The 15985-nt window shown below is 38.1% G+C and overlaps 1 protein-coding gene across 2 annotated transcripts in view; it reads right to left on the bottom strand.

Moving 5' to 3' along the window:
* The window catches only part of IP6K3 (inositol hexakisphosphate kinase 3), a 29698-nt gene that overhangs the window by 3133 nt on the left and 10580 nt on the right, over positions 1-15985 (bottom strand). For both annotated transcript variants that reach the window (XM_039323424.1, XM_039323425.1), the window contains 2 exons: positions 1475-1685; positions 347-525 (listed from right to left, as the gene is read on the bottom strand). In XM_039323424.1, the coding sequence (XP_039179358.1) occupies positions 347-525; positions 1475-1685 (390 nt within the window). The remainder of the gene's footprint in view (positions 1-346; positions 526-1474; positions 1686-15985) is intronic.

The following is a 15985-nucleotide window of genomic DNA, read 5'->3' as shown; positions in this document are numbered from 1 at the left end:
TGGACTTTATCATAGAATTATCAGAGAATTAGCTGTAAACCACTTAGAGAGGGCTGTAAAGCACTATAAAGCAGTGTATAAGTCTAAGTGCTATTGCTATTCTTATCAAGTTTAGGATTTAGATTTTTGCAGTCTTGATCCCACTGAAATCCATATTTACCAAGAAAACCAGTGTGTAATTTAGACTTAAGATGTAGGTTTTGTCATTAACATAGTATGCTTAAACTTTTGATAAACTGTCCCTTTTATGTTTATACTTATTACAATACTAGTAGCCTTTAAAAAGTACAAGTTGTCAATTGTACATGTGTACTGTACTGTTCGGCTAATTCAGGGAAAAAGATACGATGAGGTTTATTCTCATTATTTTTGGAAGACATGCGATTCAGATGCTGTTTGTGGCAATGCAATCCCCAAGGGTTAAAGCTGTTATTTGCCTCTTGGTTCCCATTGGCATCCTCCATAAGTGATGATACATCTTGGTGGTACTGAAGATCAGACTGCAGTCGTGTGTTCCCATGGCAGCTAGACACAAAGGAATCTGATTAGCTTATTGTCTGGAAGAAAAAGATTACTACTATAAATCTCAGCATATATATGTATTCCTAAATCCTTGGAATTTCAGCAGGACTTTAGACATAGTCTGAAACTCATGTAGTCAGAAGTAAAATTCTGCAAGTCCACAGTTCAGAGCCATTTGGTGCATTGTTTAGAAGTAAGCCTCACTGAGTTCAGTCTGACTTACTCTTAAGAATGTGGGCACTAAACTGCAATCTTCATTGTGAGGCAGAATGCTAAGGATTGTAACCTACCCAGTGTTAATAATTGTAGCACTATTTACATATAGGTAATGCACACAGTTATCAGTTAGTCGTGATCAGCAAGCAGTTTTCTGATTAATGAATATAGGGAAACTTTATTTTATAGTTTAAGAACAGCACAATGAATCAACATTTTAATTGAGAATAAATCCCCCAAATTGTGCAAATAATTCAGACTTTGTCCACTTTTATCTAAAAGAAAAATGTTTGTGAGCTTAACATGCCTCTTCCCTCCCTCCTGCCAATAAAAGAAGATTAAATAGACCATCTGCCTCAATTATTATATTGGTGAAGTTAAGCGGCTTATTCTGTCCAAGGGCAGCCTCAAGGTGTGTAAAAATTGTTTGACTTTGCCATCTATTATCTTAGATGGAAATCAAGTACAGTATCTGGATTGGAAATAGAGGCAATACAAGCAGGATTGTGATTGAGAATGGAGGAATAGGCACAATATAAATCTAATTGATCATTTAAAAATATTCATCCTAGTACGGTTTGTTGGCAAGTCAAAATAATTGGATAATTCTAGAACTCATTAGTGGGGCAAAGCTCATACATAAATGTGGGATTTATGTTAGTAATTTACTGGATGGTAACCAGAAAATTAAGCTTTCTTCTTTTGTACTGCATTGCTGGCTTTTTGTACTGCTTACCTGCTTTCAATGACATTTGTGAATTGGCTGTGATTCCATTTGACAAATGTGTGATCATTCTTGCTGGTTTTTACTTGGTTGAGTTTCTGCCATATTGTCATTGAACACTCCTTTGAGGTGTTATCCAAGGAATTGTGATTATCTGTGTGTGGAGAGGCTACAAGATTCAGATTTCCCATACTGTCCTTCTTGAGATACACAGATATTACACCTTTAAGTGGAAAAATAAATTGGGAGAATTGATATGTAAATTCATATACATAAAATCTGATACAATCCCAAATTTTGTTTTCTAATTTAACAAATGTTCACTGCTAATTTGAGAAACCTCAAATTCAGAGCAAATAAAATAAACGGTAGTTCTTCATACAAAGTTAAACTGCTATTAAACATGCCACAGGATGCAGTGATGACTATCATTGTGGATAATTTTTAATGATCAGAAACAAATTCATGGAAAGAAAGGTAAGCAATGAAAAGTATTAATTATGTCTATAGCTACAAAATGGAAACAAGTCTCTTGTTACAAATTTCTAGGGAAGGCAATTAAGAGAATGCTTCAGCACTCAAGCTTCTCATCAAATTCTGGTGGGCCTTTGTGGAAAGAAGATGCTGCATTAGGTAACTTTTGATCAGATTACAGCTGAACTCTTTTTATTTGTTTGGCATTTATTTCAAACCATGTTTATTTGGAACTTTATAGAGAAGTACAGAGATGGCCTTGAAGAAAACTGATTGATTAAATGCCATTTAATCAGGGTCAGCTTCTAGTGAGCCCATAGTTTCCTCCATCACAATTTGTCCCTAATCTGGTCTTACAGATCTTTAAAAAATGCACACATTGCCATTGTAATTGAGTCCATCTATTCATTCTACTCTTCTTTTTTACAGCATTAAAACGTGATCATAGAAAGAATAACAAAATAACAGAATAGAATAATAGAGTTGGAAGGGACATTGGAGTTCCTCCAGTTCAACCCTCCATCCAAGCAGGAGACCCTATATTATTTCAGACAAATGCTTCTTAAAAACCTCCATGGATGTTGCTCCCACAACTTCTGAAGGCAAGCCATTCCACTTGATAATTGTTCTTGTTCTGACCCAGATTTAAGTTGCGTTGTAAGACCGGGTCAGACAGATAGATTCAATAGAAATGATTGCAAAACAGACATATATTTATTCAGAGAAAATACTTGCATTTAAGATGGTGGTTGCTTCTGGACAATACATGTCCGTTCATTTCCATAGGTGAGAAAATAATGCTACCTCCATACTAGCTTGTAGCTTGGAATGAAGCCAACTGAGGCGTCCGAATGGCTTCATGCTTCTCTCAGACAAAGAACATTCCAATCTAGCTCGTGACCAGGAAGTCCTGCAATGCCCTTTAGAAACTCCTCCCACTGACCTACTAACATGATATAGCTGACTAGGTAAACTACATTACCCATAAGCCATCTCTTAAGGAGACAGCACTTAACCCAATAAATGCCAAATATAGATACATGCTCTAGTCAGGTTTACCATGGTTCAGAACAGTTCTCACTGTCAAAAAGTTTCTCCTTGGTTCTAGGTTGGTTCTCTCCTTGATTAGTTTCCATCCATCCATCCATAGGTGGACCCTCTCTTCTTTGTGGCAGCCTCTCCAATATTGGAACATTGCAATCGTGTCAGCCAGTCCTTCTTTTCACTAGAGTAAACATACCCAATTCCTGCAATCGTTCTTCATATGTTTTAGCCTTGCTGGTTTCCTTCTTCCTTAGCTTAGCACTTGCACATGAGTAGTTTGTGGCTTACAGTCAGCACCTGACCATATTTTTAATTCTATAACTGAGCTGCTATACCTCCTTTTAACAATAGTATTGTCATTTAATCATATATACTCCATTTGATGATGTCCATATACAGAGATTGTTTGGTTGTGTGAAGAAGTATTAGTTAAGAAATCATTAGGGTACAGAAATTGATAATTAGTTCTCCTGCTTCATCTCCTGCAGCAACTATTAGGAAAACATGAACTTAGCCCAGGAAAACAAGGAAGTATGAGAAAGAAATTCAAAATTGCTTTGCCTTGATTCTCTTTGATATAAGAGGTAGAGAAGAAGAAATACTGACAGGATTTCAAGATTCTATTATTATAGCCTATATCAGTAAAATAGAATCCCCAGTATTTTATGTAGTGTCTTTTTCCTGACCTAGTTTATTCTGAAGGGATGACAGATATATTTTATTTTGGTGTGCCACCATTCCTTTAAAGTATGTGGATAAGTCAACGATGGATGGGGGATAATCAATCTCTGCTCTCCATGTTCATATTAATCCAAAATTCTTGCTGTGTGCTCAAGCTCCTGAGTTACAGGAGGCTGGCAAGCAAATTATATACTCCAATGGCCTGATTCTTGTGTCAGAATGTGGGGTGTATCAAATTGCCCCCTAAAGTAGAGAATGAGGATATAAATTAAACTACACAGTCAACTAGAATAACCCCCTTTCTTTCTTTCCTTCCATTTTTTCCCTTTCAGTATGATTCCCTGGTCTCCAACTTGGGTACGGAGAGGAATCTAGAGCAGGGGTGTCAAACATGCAACATCACGTGACGTGTTGCGATGTATTGCGACTTTTTTCCCATTGCCAGCAATGCGGTTTTTCCATTGCCAGCAATGCGGTTTCGGCATGATGCATCCGGCCTGCAGGCCGGCAGTTTGACACCCCTGATCTAGAGGAATCTTGGCAGGAAAACTTTGTATTCTGATAAATAGCCATCTTCACAGCACCAAAAGAGAGAGGAGAGAAATTAACTATAATTTGCATAAAGTCTTCACAGCTTAAGATGGATAGATAGATGATGATAGATAAAGAGATAGATATTTAGAAGTAATTATCATAAATTAAATTAAAATATACTACATCTCACTAGTACTAGAAAAGTCTAGTATACCTGCTTAATTTGTTGCCGAGATAGCTACTGTTGACTGGAGATTTCAAAACCCTTTATAATTAAACCAAACTTGGTCTACATAGCTTTAATTCCAGGACTGACTTCTGTAAAAGACAAGTTATGGCTATCCTATTTAGCACCTATTCCTGCATTTCAAATTGATTCCAATACCCATTCCATAGGAATTCTGAAGCTGTCTGATTACAAGGTTCAGATTTATTATTATACATAGTCTTTCCCGTGAGCTTCATTACTGAGTGCTAAGAGAGCATGAACTGCTTTTAATTTCCCCAGATGAGATAATCATCTTTGGAAATCAAATAAATTCCAAATCATGCAAAGAAGATTACTTTAAGATTTGATTTCAACCCAATGTAAATTGGGATTAAAAAGTAGTATATAACCATATTATCTAGTCTTAACCTTTCCTTTAGTTATCTAGTGTGCTGCTTTGCTTCTAAAATAGAACAAGTCCTTTTTCATATTGCCACATATGTGACATTTGAGTAATCCCTAAAATAATGCACCATGGAAAGCTAAAGTAGGAGCTGCCAGTTACTAAGAAAGTAGAAACTTGTTGAAATATTTTAGAAGAAGTTCTTCTAAACTTGGAACAAACACGACACAATCAAATTAGAATGGTCCTCTCATATGTTTGTATCATTTTCCAAATGGTGAAGGCTCAAAGGTAATGGGTAAAGGACTTGTATTATCTTCAATACTCTTTGCTTGGGCAATAATTGCAAGTTAAGTAGTTGTTTCACTTGTAATGTTGACCATAAACCAAGAAAAATTCTAAAACTTATTTTATTAACCTCCTCTCCCAACCCTATTTACTAAACAACAACAACAACAACAACCCACTGTCATACTGTAGAATACTTTGTGACATGTTATCTGTTTTTACCTTAAAAGCAGCATCCACATTTTTGTTTACTTTTACAGCTCTATTATTTACTACACTGTTGTCTTGCCTTTATTACTTTATACATAACTCAAGGCAGAAAACACTTCCTCCTCTTATTTTCCACTTAAAAATCCTGTGAAACAAATTAAACTAAAAGTGACTGGTCTAAAGTCATCCAGCTGATTTTTATGCCTAAGGCAGAACTAGAATGCAGAGTATCCTGGTTTTTAGGCCAGCATCTTAACCCAGCTTTGCTGGCTGAGGAATTCTAGCACATAGTCTTAAAGTTGCCAAGTTTGAAGATCCTAGACCAGTGGTGAGAGTCAAATATGTGAACAACCGGTTCTCTGTGTGGATGCCGCTTTTGGAAGTCCATTCTGGGCCTGGGCAACAAAAAAATAGCTACCGATTCTGCCAAAGTGGTGTGAACCAACTGAATCCCACCACTGCCCCTGACTTAGAGAGAGAAGTTAATAGTACTGTACTCACTTTTCGGTCTCCTCTCTGTGCCAAACAGGTAGTGATCCCTGTTGCTGATTGCTGTGGCCATTGCTGATGGCTGTGGCTAGTGACATCTTTATTTTCCCACCCTCTATGATAGTACAGGAGATATCAGTAAATCAACCAGGCACTCATGAGAGCACTCAGTTCCATCTTTCTTCCATGCATTTTTTTCTGTATCTTTCCCCAAACATGGTCAATCATTTTATAGCTAGTGACTATGACATGTCCTCGTGAGCTCATCATGTCCTCCACACAACTAAGGGTTCTACATTTTTCTTTATTTCTGAAAAACTTCAGGATCCTCCAGCAGTGTCCATGGGAGGGGATAACATTGACAAAATAGTACACCTTGCTTCTTTTGAACATGAACATGTTATTTCTCCCCCCCCCCGGCAAGTATTTTGATATTTCTCTCTTGTGCCACTGGAACCATTAGAGGCCTGCTCTGATGTCTGATCTTCAGAAACAGAGAGAATAATAATCTAATAAAAGAAAATATAGTAACTTGGAACTGAACTGTGGAGTCTTTGGTGCTCTCTGGGATTGGTTGTTATTTTGCTGATGCTTCATTACCCAACTAGGTAATCATTATCGGTATCTTCATTACTCAGTCAGGTAATGAAATGCCTGCAAGAAAACAAGCTCAGAAAGCACCAAGGACTTCACAGAATAATAATCTTTCTGACAATTGCCTTAAGCACAGAGTGGTCCATATACTCTAACTGACTTCAAACAATTTACTTTGTTATACAATGCATGTTTGATTTTGGATTAGTTATTGAATGAATTAAGCTAGTGTGGTCTTGAAAACCATATTGATGGCTGAGCATAATAAGAGAATAACAGAGTTGGAAGGGACCTTGGAGGCCTTCCAGTTGTGGGAAGTCAGCTCCCCACCCGAGAAAGAAATATTTTTGGGAATATTAAAAGACAGAATATTATATTTCCCCAAAGGATCTTAAAGGCAGAACCCCCCCCCAAGTCTCTCTGCTCCAAACAGAAACCAGGTTTGCAGAAATGCAGATGTGATAATCTTGTCAGAAAAATTGGAGCCAGGAAACTGGGATTAGAAAGACAAAGATCCCTAGAATCAACAATCCCTCATTCCAAAAATCCAACAGTCATCAGCCACAGCCCCAGGGAAGCAGGATATGACCGTTGGGACATAATTAATCAATCCACCACCATCAGACTCAGACTCAGGTCAAAGTTCATGCCACTGGAACAACTCCAAACAAAAGCCAAAAAGGTATAAAAACCCACCACTCCCTACTTCATGTGGTCAGTTTTTCCCAGAGCCATCTTTCCATCTCTCCTCTTCAATAAACTGCAACCTTCTTTCTAAAGCAGTCTCCATTTTTTATTTCTAGCTTGGACTAGACCCTGATGAAGATTTTTTGTTCAACATAGTCCAACTCCTTGCTCAAGTAGGAAACTCTGTAATATTTCAGACAAATGGTTGTCCAATCTCTTCTTAAAAACTACCAATGTTGGAGCATCTTCAACTTCTGGAGGCAAATTGTTACACTGATTAATTGCTCTGTCAGGAAATTTCTCCTTAGTTCTAGGTTGGCTTTCTTCTTAATTTCTACCCATTATTTCTTGTTCTGCCTTCGGGTTCTTTACAGAATAAATTAATCTCTTCTTTTTTGTGGCAACCACTTAGATATTGGAACACTGCTCCTTCTTTTCATTAAACTAGACATACCCAATTCCTGCAACTGTTCTTCTTATGTTTTGCCTTCCAGTCCCCTTAATCAGCTTTGTCGCCCTTCTCTGTACTCTTTCTAGAGTCTCAGTATCTTTTTTTATATTGTGATGACCAAAACTGGATATATAGTATATGTAATATCCAGCCAAAAATGACTTAGCCAACAAACCACAGTTGAGCAAAATCATGGTTAAATAAGCAGCTATCCTCCAAGTCTGTTTCAGTTATGTAACATTGTACCAGTAAGCTAGGATTTGGGCTTAATGGCTTTTTAAGACATAAAATTGCTGCCATTTCAAAATGAGATAAATACCCACAGTGAGAATGGGACTAGTATGTGCCATTATATATCCCAGGGGTTCAATAGGCAAAGAAATTAATCTTAATGTGCACTCTCCGAAAGTTTTCAAAAAAACATTTCTCTCCCAGTTGGATAGTGCCAGAAGCCTGCAAACACTGTTACAGCAGAGAATTTGGGGCTGTGTATCTAGGTAAGCCGTAGATCTTTACATTCAATTTAGGTTTGCTACAGATTTATTCTGTACTATTAAAATCACCTGCTGTGATAGACAAAGAAACTGCAGCTTCTCCCACTGGTTCTTCTATCAATCCTTTCATCTAAGCTACTAAAAAGCAAAATGACTAAAGATTGGAAGGGGGAAATGGCTAAGGAACAGGTGGGAGAAATCACACTTATTCAATCTTTTCCTACTTTCAAAAAGCATAGGACTAATTCTGTATCATGACAAGGCAAGTCCAATTTTGAAGAAAAAACCCTAAATATTTATTCCATGTAATACACAGTGCTTTGTAATTCTATATTTCAGCCATGCTTCTCTGTTGACTTAAATGGGGCTCACATGGCTGAGGTGTCAGACACCCTTTGACATATTTATGCCATTCCCAATAAAGCCTGGCAGGGACACAGTTGCAGCTCATAGTCTCAAATGACAGATTACTTTTGAACATAAGGCATCTTTGACCTTTTGATGACACACCAGTGATAGTGGGCCATCTTCTCAAGGATATTACAGATTCTACTTAGTAAGCATTGCATTTTCAATTCTAGCGCTACTTCCTCTTAGCTGCCCCCTGCTGAGAGTCTTACATACAGTAGCATTGCTCTTTTATAGGCAGGGTCCCCTTCAGCAACATGAGCTACCTGAAGCAGTGTCTGAATAATTCTAAGTTTTAGATGGTGAAGTCATGGCAAAGCAAAGTTGCCAAATGACTATTTTTAATCTCAAGCTATACCTTTACATATAAAGGTATAGCTTGAAGCACGAAGCTGAAAACACCAGCCTGAAGATGACGAATGGGACTTCGTCGAAACGTCGCCAAGACACTTCAATTTTACGTGGGAGAAAACCTGAACAACCAAAGACCTACATACAAATACCCACGAAAACCTCAGCTCAAGCTTTTCAAGGGACAGAAGTAAGGGGATAACTTACAACAGTTGTTAAGGTAGTCTATAAATTAAATATACCCACAGATACTAAATATAGAAGTTGTGATAGAATATGAAATGTTTTCATTCCAAAATTCAGCATAAACAATTGACATTCTTATTTTTTTCAACAATTGATATTTACAAGAAATTGTATTTTTTGTGGTCAATTTTTAAAAATAATTTATATACCAAAGGATTCCAAGGAATGTATCATTTAAAATTGCACAGCCAAAAAGTTGCTGCATGGCGGCATCTCCTTACTCTACTAACCTTGTTTGTCCCGTATTTAACATTCATTACATTTTCCTAGCTCAGAGGTCTCAAGATGTCCTAAACACCTGTTCTCACCTACTAGAAAATCTGGACAGTGTTCCTTTTTCCATCTGTTTAAATAAGACCAGGGAAAAAACAAGAATATATCTGAAAGATAAATCTATATCTCATCCAACACCTGGCATCTGTATTGCAGTCCTAAATTTATAAAAATGAAGAAGAAATATGTGAAACAAGGGGTTTGTGTGTATCAGAGGGTTTTAGTGTAATAATGTATCAATTTCACTGTCAGATTTAATCTCCTTAGTCTTTGGATCATGTGACATCAAAGTAGAGCTTTTCATATATTCCTCCTCTTTATGTCAGGCATGCTGAATCAGCTTCGTCTTATTGCCTAAAAATGCTTGCTCTGTGTACCCAAAGAGACAGGAGAAGGCCATTCTGACTCATGAATCAAGCTGTCTATTTTTGTGCTTTATCTAAAAATGGGGACAGATTCAATCCTGAATTGTCAGGTAGAGAGGCACTTTTCATAGTTAAAGCAAAACAACTTAAAAATAACCCTAATTTATGAGCTGGAATAGACTGACAAGTACGGGAAGGGCTCTGAAGAACCAAGCCAGACTGAGAGTCTTAAGTATGCAATAAATGCTGGCTGTTTTTTATTCTAAAAGAGGGCGGATCATTTTATTGATCAACTATAAACCAACAGTAAAACCAGAATGCAACTAATATGAATGGATTAACCTAAAAGAATGGATTCTTCCTATGTTCTATGAATTGCTTTCCAATTGCTTGTTTTGAAAAGAAACATTCGGAGGTCTTTAATAGGCGAAAGACACCATAAGACCATTTCCTGCATATTTTTTTCTTGACCAAGAATGTGGTAACTGAGTAGAAAAGAACTAAATAAGTGGATCTCCCCTTGTTGTTCAGGCTTCCAAATTGTTTGGATGAAAGGCTCATGCTACTGTTGGCTGATGGAAAACATTCAAAATCCACAACATTAGGACCAAGTAAACTGTTGCAAAGTTATAAGCTTTTGGATGCTGCAGGACTGTTCATCAGTCCAATGAAGAGAGACCATAGAACAAGAATTTTTTTTTCTTATGGTGGGGTTTATACATTGTGATAAACCATAGTATAGTTGGATTTTAAATAGCATCTTGGGAAAGCTTGGTGGCTGTGTTTAGTAAACTCTGAATTTTGGTTAAGTCATCGTGTTTTTTCAATAGGCTATAGCCTAATCTGATACGATAATCTTTCTACTAGCTTACAGTATAGCCTGTTTTTTTTGTGTGTAGTGTATATGACTCTCAAAATGACTTGAGATAACTAAAGGATGCAATTAGCATATACTAATTTAAAAGACTAATCATTCAGTTATTGGCCACTTTTATTGAAAGAGTGGCTACATTATGCAATTGTCACTTATTCCAAAGAAATGACCATTACATCTTGTCCTATGCAGAAGAAATCTCCTATTGGAGTTGTGTCTACTTAAGGTGACCAATTTTTTTACAACAAAAAGGAGGACATGAATAAATTGAAGAAAAAAATATCGTAAATAAAAGAAACATTGTATTTATTGCAACAATAATACAGAATACACTATAATACGATAAATGCATAATAAAAGCCATTTGTAACAATAACGTTTTATATTGTAATTATGCTTACATGCCTATTAATTATTTAAATGAGTACTTTTCCATTGAATGAATATTTTTTGTCAATGTATCATCTTCTAACAATATATTGGAAATATCTGAACAAGAAATATCCTTCTTATTGAATTTTACGGCAAGTGCTGCAGCTAGAGTATCAACATTCAATCTCGATTTCTCACTTGTCCAAAAATCTACACAGCTGGATTGCGTGGGGGTGGGTGGCGAAGGCAGGTGTTGTGAGCCAGGTGCTCCAGGACGGCCATGTAGGTGCGCAGGGTGAGGTGGTGGCAGCATAGGTCAGCACTGCGTAGACCACCAGCTGGCGCAGCCCATGGAAGGTCAACTGCCCGCCACGCCCCCGCCCATAGCTGCCCCGCCAGCACCGCTGCCCTGCCATGGAGAGCCGGCTCCGCGGCTTGCAAAGCACCAGCTGAGCCAGCTCTGGCCCTGCAGCCGCCCCCCAGCACCACTGCCCACCCTGCGCATCCCCGTAGAGCCGGCCCCACGGCTCGCAAAGGCAAAGCACCAGCTGTGCTGGCTCTGGCCCTGCAGCCACCCCCCAGCCGCCCCCAGCACCATCGCCAACCCTGCACATCCCCGTAGAGCTGGCCACACAGCTTGCAAAGGCAAAGCACCAGCCGTGCTGGCTCTGGCCCTGCAGCCACCCCCCCAAGCCGTCCCCCAGCACCACCGCTCACCCTGCGCATCCCCGTAGAGCTGGCCCCGTGGCTTGCAAAGGTAAAGCACCAGTCGTGCTGGCTCCGGCCCTGCAGCTGCCCCCCCAGCTGCCCCCCAGCACCATTGCCCACCCTGCGCATCCCCGTAGAGCTGGCCCCGCAGCTCGCAAAGCACCAGCCATGCTGGCTCCGGCCCTGCAGCCACCCCCAGCTGCCCCCCAGCACCACTGCCTACCCTGTGCATCCCTGTGTAGAACTGAACAGGGACAATCAAGAGAAACTTACCGCTCCAGTCTCCTCTAGCTATCTGCAGAACTAAGTAGGAGATGGTGTAGTTGGGTAGCAGTGAGGGGTGCAAAGTTCCTGCAACTTGCACGTGCAAAGTTTGCTGCCTGGGTGTTTTGGCGCACTCAGCAGCAATTCCTATTGGCTTTTGAAAGCCAATGGGGGAGTAGCACAGCTCAGGCAAAAGTTGAAAAAAAAAATCAAAAAATGGTCCCGGAACGCCTTCTGAGCGTTCTATGAGGAAAAGAAAGCCCTGCAGATAAGTCTTCAAATAGAAGAAGAGGACATTTAGGAGGACATTTTCGAGGGAGGACAGAACTCACAAAAGGAGGACTGTCCTCCCAAAAGGAGGACAGTATATGGAAAAGGAGGACATTTAGGAGGACACTTTTTGAGGGAGGACAGAACTCAAAAAAGGAGGACTGTCCTCCCAAAAGGAGGACGGTTGGTCACCTTAGTCTACTGCTCCAAGGAAGGCAGCTGGAATCCACTGGGGACAGCTGCAAACTGGTAAAATTCTTGACCACCTTCAAGCTTTTGCTTTCCCCACATTTTAGGTGCACTTGAAGATGATTGCCTGCCAAGTATACATTTTCCTATCTTCCTTCCCCTCACAGAAGACAAAAGGGAAGGAATGTAGGCCAGGTGGCCTATAATCCTTAATGTAAACTTTAGCTTTCTATATGAACAAAATCCTAGGGATAAAATAGGAAAAATGGGGAGACAAATCCTGACATCATGATCCATGTTTGGAAGGTACTGTGGATACTGTAGAGAAAGCCATTTAGGTAAAATGAGAGTTGAAAAAGGCTTGCAAATAAAACAATGTGCCAGATTCCAATTAGTCTGTTGCAGCATAAACAGTCAAGACTCTCATTGCATGAACATGAATGATATATATGACTGTAGAATTCATCAACATAGGCAACATAGTTTCTGTACATTTATTTCTGCAAGGCTCAAATCTGTTTGGCTTTGTACACGGCAATGGCAGGCAGAGGAGAATATTTACAGAAGGTATCAGATTAGAAATATCTCAGCAATTCTTAGAAGCTGTTTTGCTTTGAGCCTCTATAGCTCTGCTCCTGGCTGTGTATTTTTAAATGAATAGGCACATTTATTTACTGCCCTGTGCAATGTAAACCTGAACAACACCTAGCTGAAAATAAGTCTAATCTCATAATGAGCTCTAAACTAGACAAGTAATTTTCGGAGAGAAGATATTGCCCAAAGAAAGGCATTTGTTTCAAGGTTGTCTAACTTGTCCTGAAATGAATAAAAAGACGGTTTTATCTGGAAGTAGCCTTCTGAAATAGTGCTAGCTTGTAGTAGATTTAATTGGTGGTAGCAGGCAACATTTTACAAAGTAATATCATTACATAATGGCTCTTAAACTACCACAAAACCTCCAGGAGGTATAAATATATGCAACTCTATAAAAATATCTAACTCCATAACTCCAGTGGTGAATCCATGCCAAAAATATAGAGCTATTTCTACTGACGTTCAGCCTGACCTTTAGTTTTCTAGGAAAGCTTTCAGATTTTTTCAAAGGTGATGTCTAAAGATATGTTGATACCAGGACAGATGTGGGGTTTTTTGGTGTGGCATGCCCTAAAAAATTATAGGGGACTAGTCAGTGGAATTTGTATTTCGTTCTAGAATCTGAATTAGGAATTCCACTGCCATGTTTGTAGAAAACCAGATCCTTATTATAAAGATATTGAATTTACAGCCATGTACTGCAGAATATCTGAAGTAAAATTCTGAAAACCTATTCTTCCATATTTTTAGTTTCAAATAGCTGCCTGAAGAAACTTTCTAGTTCCCAGCAAACCTCTTTATGAGTTAACAATCCAGATTGCCATTTGAAGCAGCAGGCTGTGTATTCTTGTGTAGAATTTACTTTTTTGAAAGTATGACAACACTTTATGTGATGGTTTGTGCAGGCATGAAATGCCTTCTTGCTAAAAGTAAAAGCTATACACTGAAAACTACAAAGTCTTGTTCCTTTTTGCCCACCAAAAAGTAGTTGCCTTTGAATGAATTCCTCATGAAATACAGTATCTGTGAAAGATTCATATAACTGAGCTGTTGAGTAATAACAGTTGTAGAACATGCCTGGGTGAATTTATCTGCCATTGGGTATAAAATCTTCTTGGGACACTAGTAACCAGCCAAAAATAACAGTGGGACAATGAAATAAGATGGGGAAAAATGCTACTTTTTATAGATTAGACCTACCATACCTAAACTGCAAAAATTCAGATAATTATTAGATGATAGAGGGAAAAAAGATTTTCTGTACAGTTTTGTTGCTATCTAGACTAGAGGCTCATATGGACTCTAAAGGCCAAATGTGATAGCTCTATTCCAGAGACTTGGACTTCAGAAAAATTTTTATTGGGCGCTAGCACTTGTGAGAAGACTTCGTCATTTCATAGCTTTTTCTGCAAAATTATAGAGAGGGAGAGATTATTATTTTTTAAATACAAACAACGCCTCTAAAATATGCATTATTTTTCAAGGGAAAATGAGCCATCTTGATGTTTTCATGTTAATGGTAAAAGAATGAAGTAAGAGATGTGGGAGGTGATTGTATATTCTACTTAGCTCAGATAAGAACTCTTAAAATGCAAGCATTCTTGTAAAACAGCTCTCAGCTGGAAAAATGCCAACTCAGCCCCAGGGGGACAATTTTATGTTTAAAGCTTGCCTCTTAGAAAGAAATGGGGTGGGAGGGGCTTTAATTGGGTCAGCCTGTTTTCCATTGCTTCACAGTCAGGGCAGAATGAAGCAATGTGCAGTCTGAATATATATTATAAAATTGGAGCGAATGGGTGAATATTTTTGGTTGAAGCAGCGATATTTCTTATTACATAATTCATACCAATATATTTGTTCCCTATCCATTTTGAAAATTATTGACTGCAAGCTCTTTTTATATCTCAAAATGAAGTTTTCTCTTACACAAATGGGCTTGTTTCAAGTTCTGGGTCTGCATGAATTTAACTTAACAAAATTATGCAAAAATTCACTGTTGATTTGAAGCAACGTCTGTTTAGTGTATGGCTTTATTAACCTGGTTTGTACTTTATTTATGTTTTGTTTTCCTGATTTTACAGTCTATTAAGTAGCCAGGGTTCAGCAAAATGTAATGATATAATGAGAAATATTTTTACAGAAAATATTAATATCTGATAGGCAATCTTTCAGAAACTCTGATTCCCAGTCAGAACAAATCTAAAGGTTCAGCGGGCTGGCATAAGTCATTTTTTTAAAAAAAAATTCTCTGTGAAAACTGACCAGATTGGGAGCTGAATCTTACTTCCACATTGGAGACAAGGTTCAGACAGGCAATTTAGGCCAAGAAATGGAAAATAAGCCAGAGAAATTGAAGAACTGGTTTAACACAGTCAAAATCCTAAATCTTGGAAATCCTATTGCTATATTCTTCTCAAACTTGAATTTATGGATAGACTTTAAATGCAGTCCCTACATAATAATTATAGTCATTCAAATAATTACTATGCAATGGATTTATCTTTCTGGTTTATCTTTCTAAGACAATTAAAAGCCCCACAACTTCAAAAGATATGTAAAGGGATTCCAGTCCAAGATCATTGGACCCCTCACATATGGAATGGGTAATGATCAAAATCAGAATGGGAGCTTTTCTGCAATTTAAGTCCTTCCAAGTCAGGTTTTTACAATAATGAATCACACAATTTAAAACAAATCAAATTATAATGAATAATAAGCAATGGAAAAATACTCCCTCCCATCCTATTGCTAGTAGCTTTAGGCTTGGCTCTTTTTTCCTTTTTTTGTTTTTTCAGTCCAGGAGACATCATCTCATTATGGGAGGTATAATGTGCACAGATGGTTTCTTTAAATGGAATCAAAATATTACAAAGTCCAAAAGACTAACTTACAGACACTGCTGAAATATCTGAGCATCAATGGAAAAAACACTTAAATGAGGGGACTTTAAAGATTTTTCTATCAGTACTAAATTGGCTTCTTCTTCTGTTTCTGTGTATTGGAAAATAATTTTATTTCTTTTGTTTCTCCCTTTTTTGATGGGTGTTCAAAG

The sequence above is a fragment of the Crotalus tigris genome, unplaced genomic scaffold (genome assembly GCF_016545835.1).
Source record: "Crotalus tigris isolate CLP2741 ecotype Arizona unplaced genomic scaffold, ASM1654583v1 scf7180000024167.7108832, whole genome shotgun sequence".
NCBI classification, from domain to species: Eukaryota; Metazoa; Chordata; class Lepidosauria; order Squamata; family Viperidae; genus Crotalus; species Crotalus tigris.
Note: the sequence above shows the minus strand (reverse complement) of the source record. Positions and strands in the feature narration are given on the sequence as shown.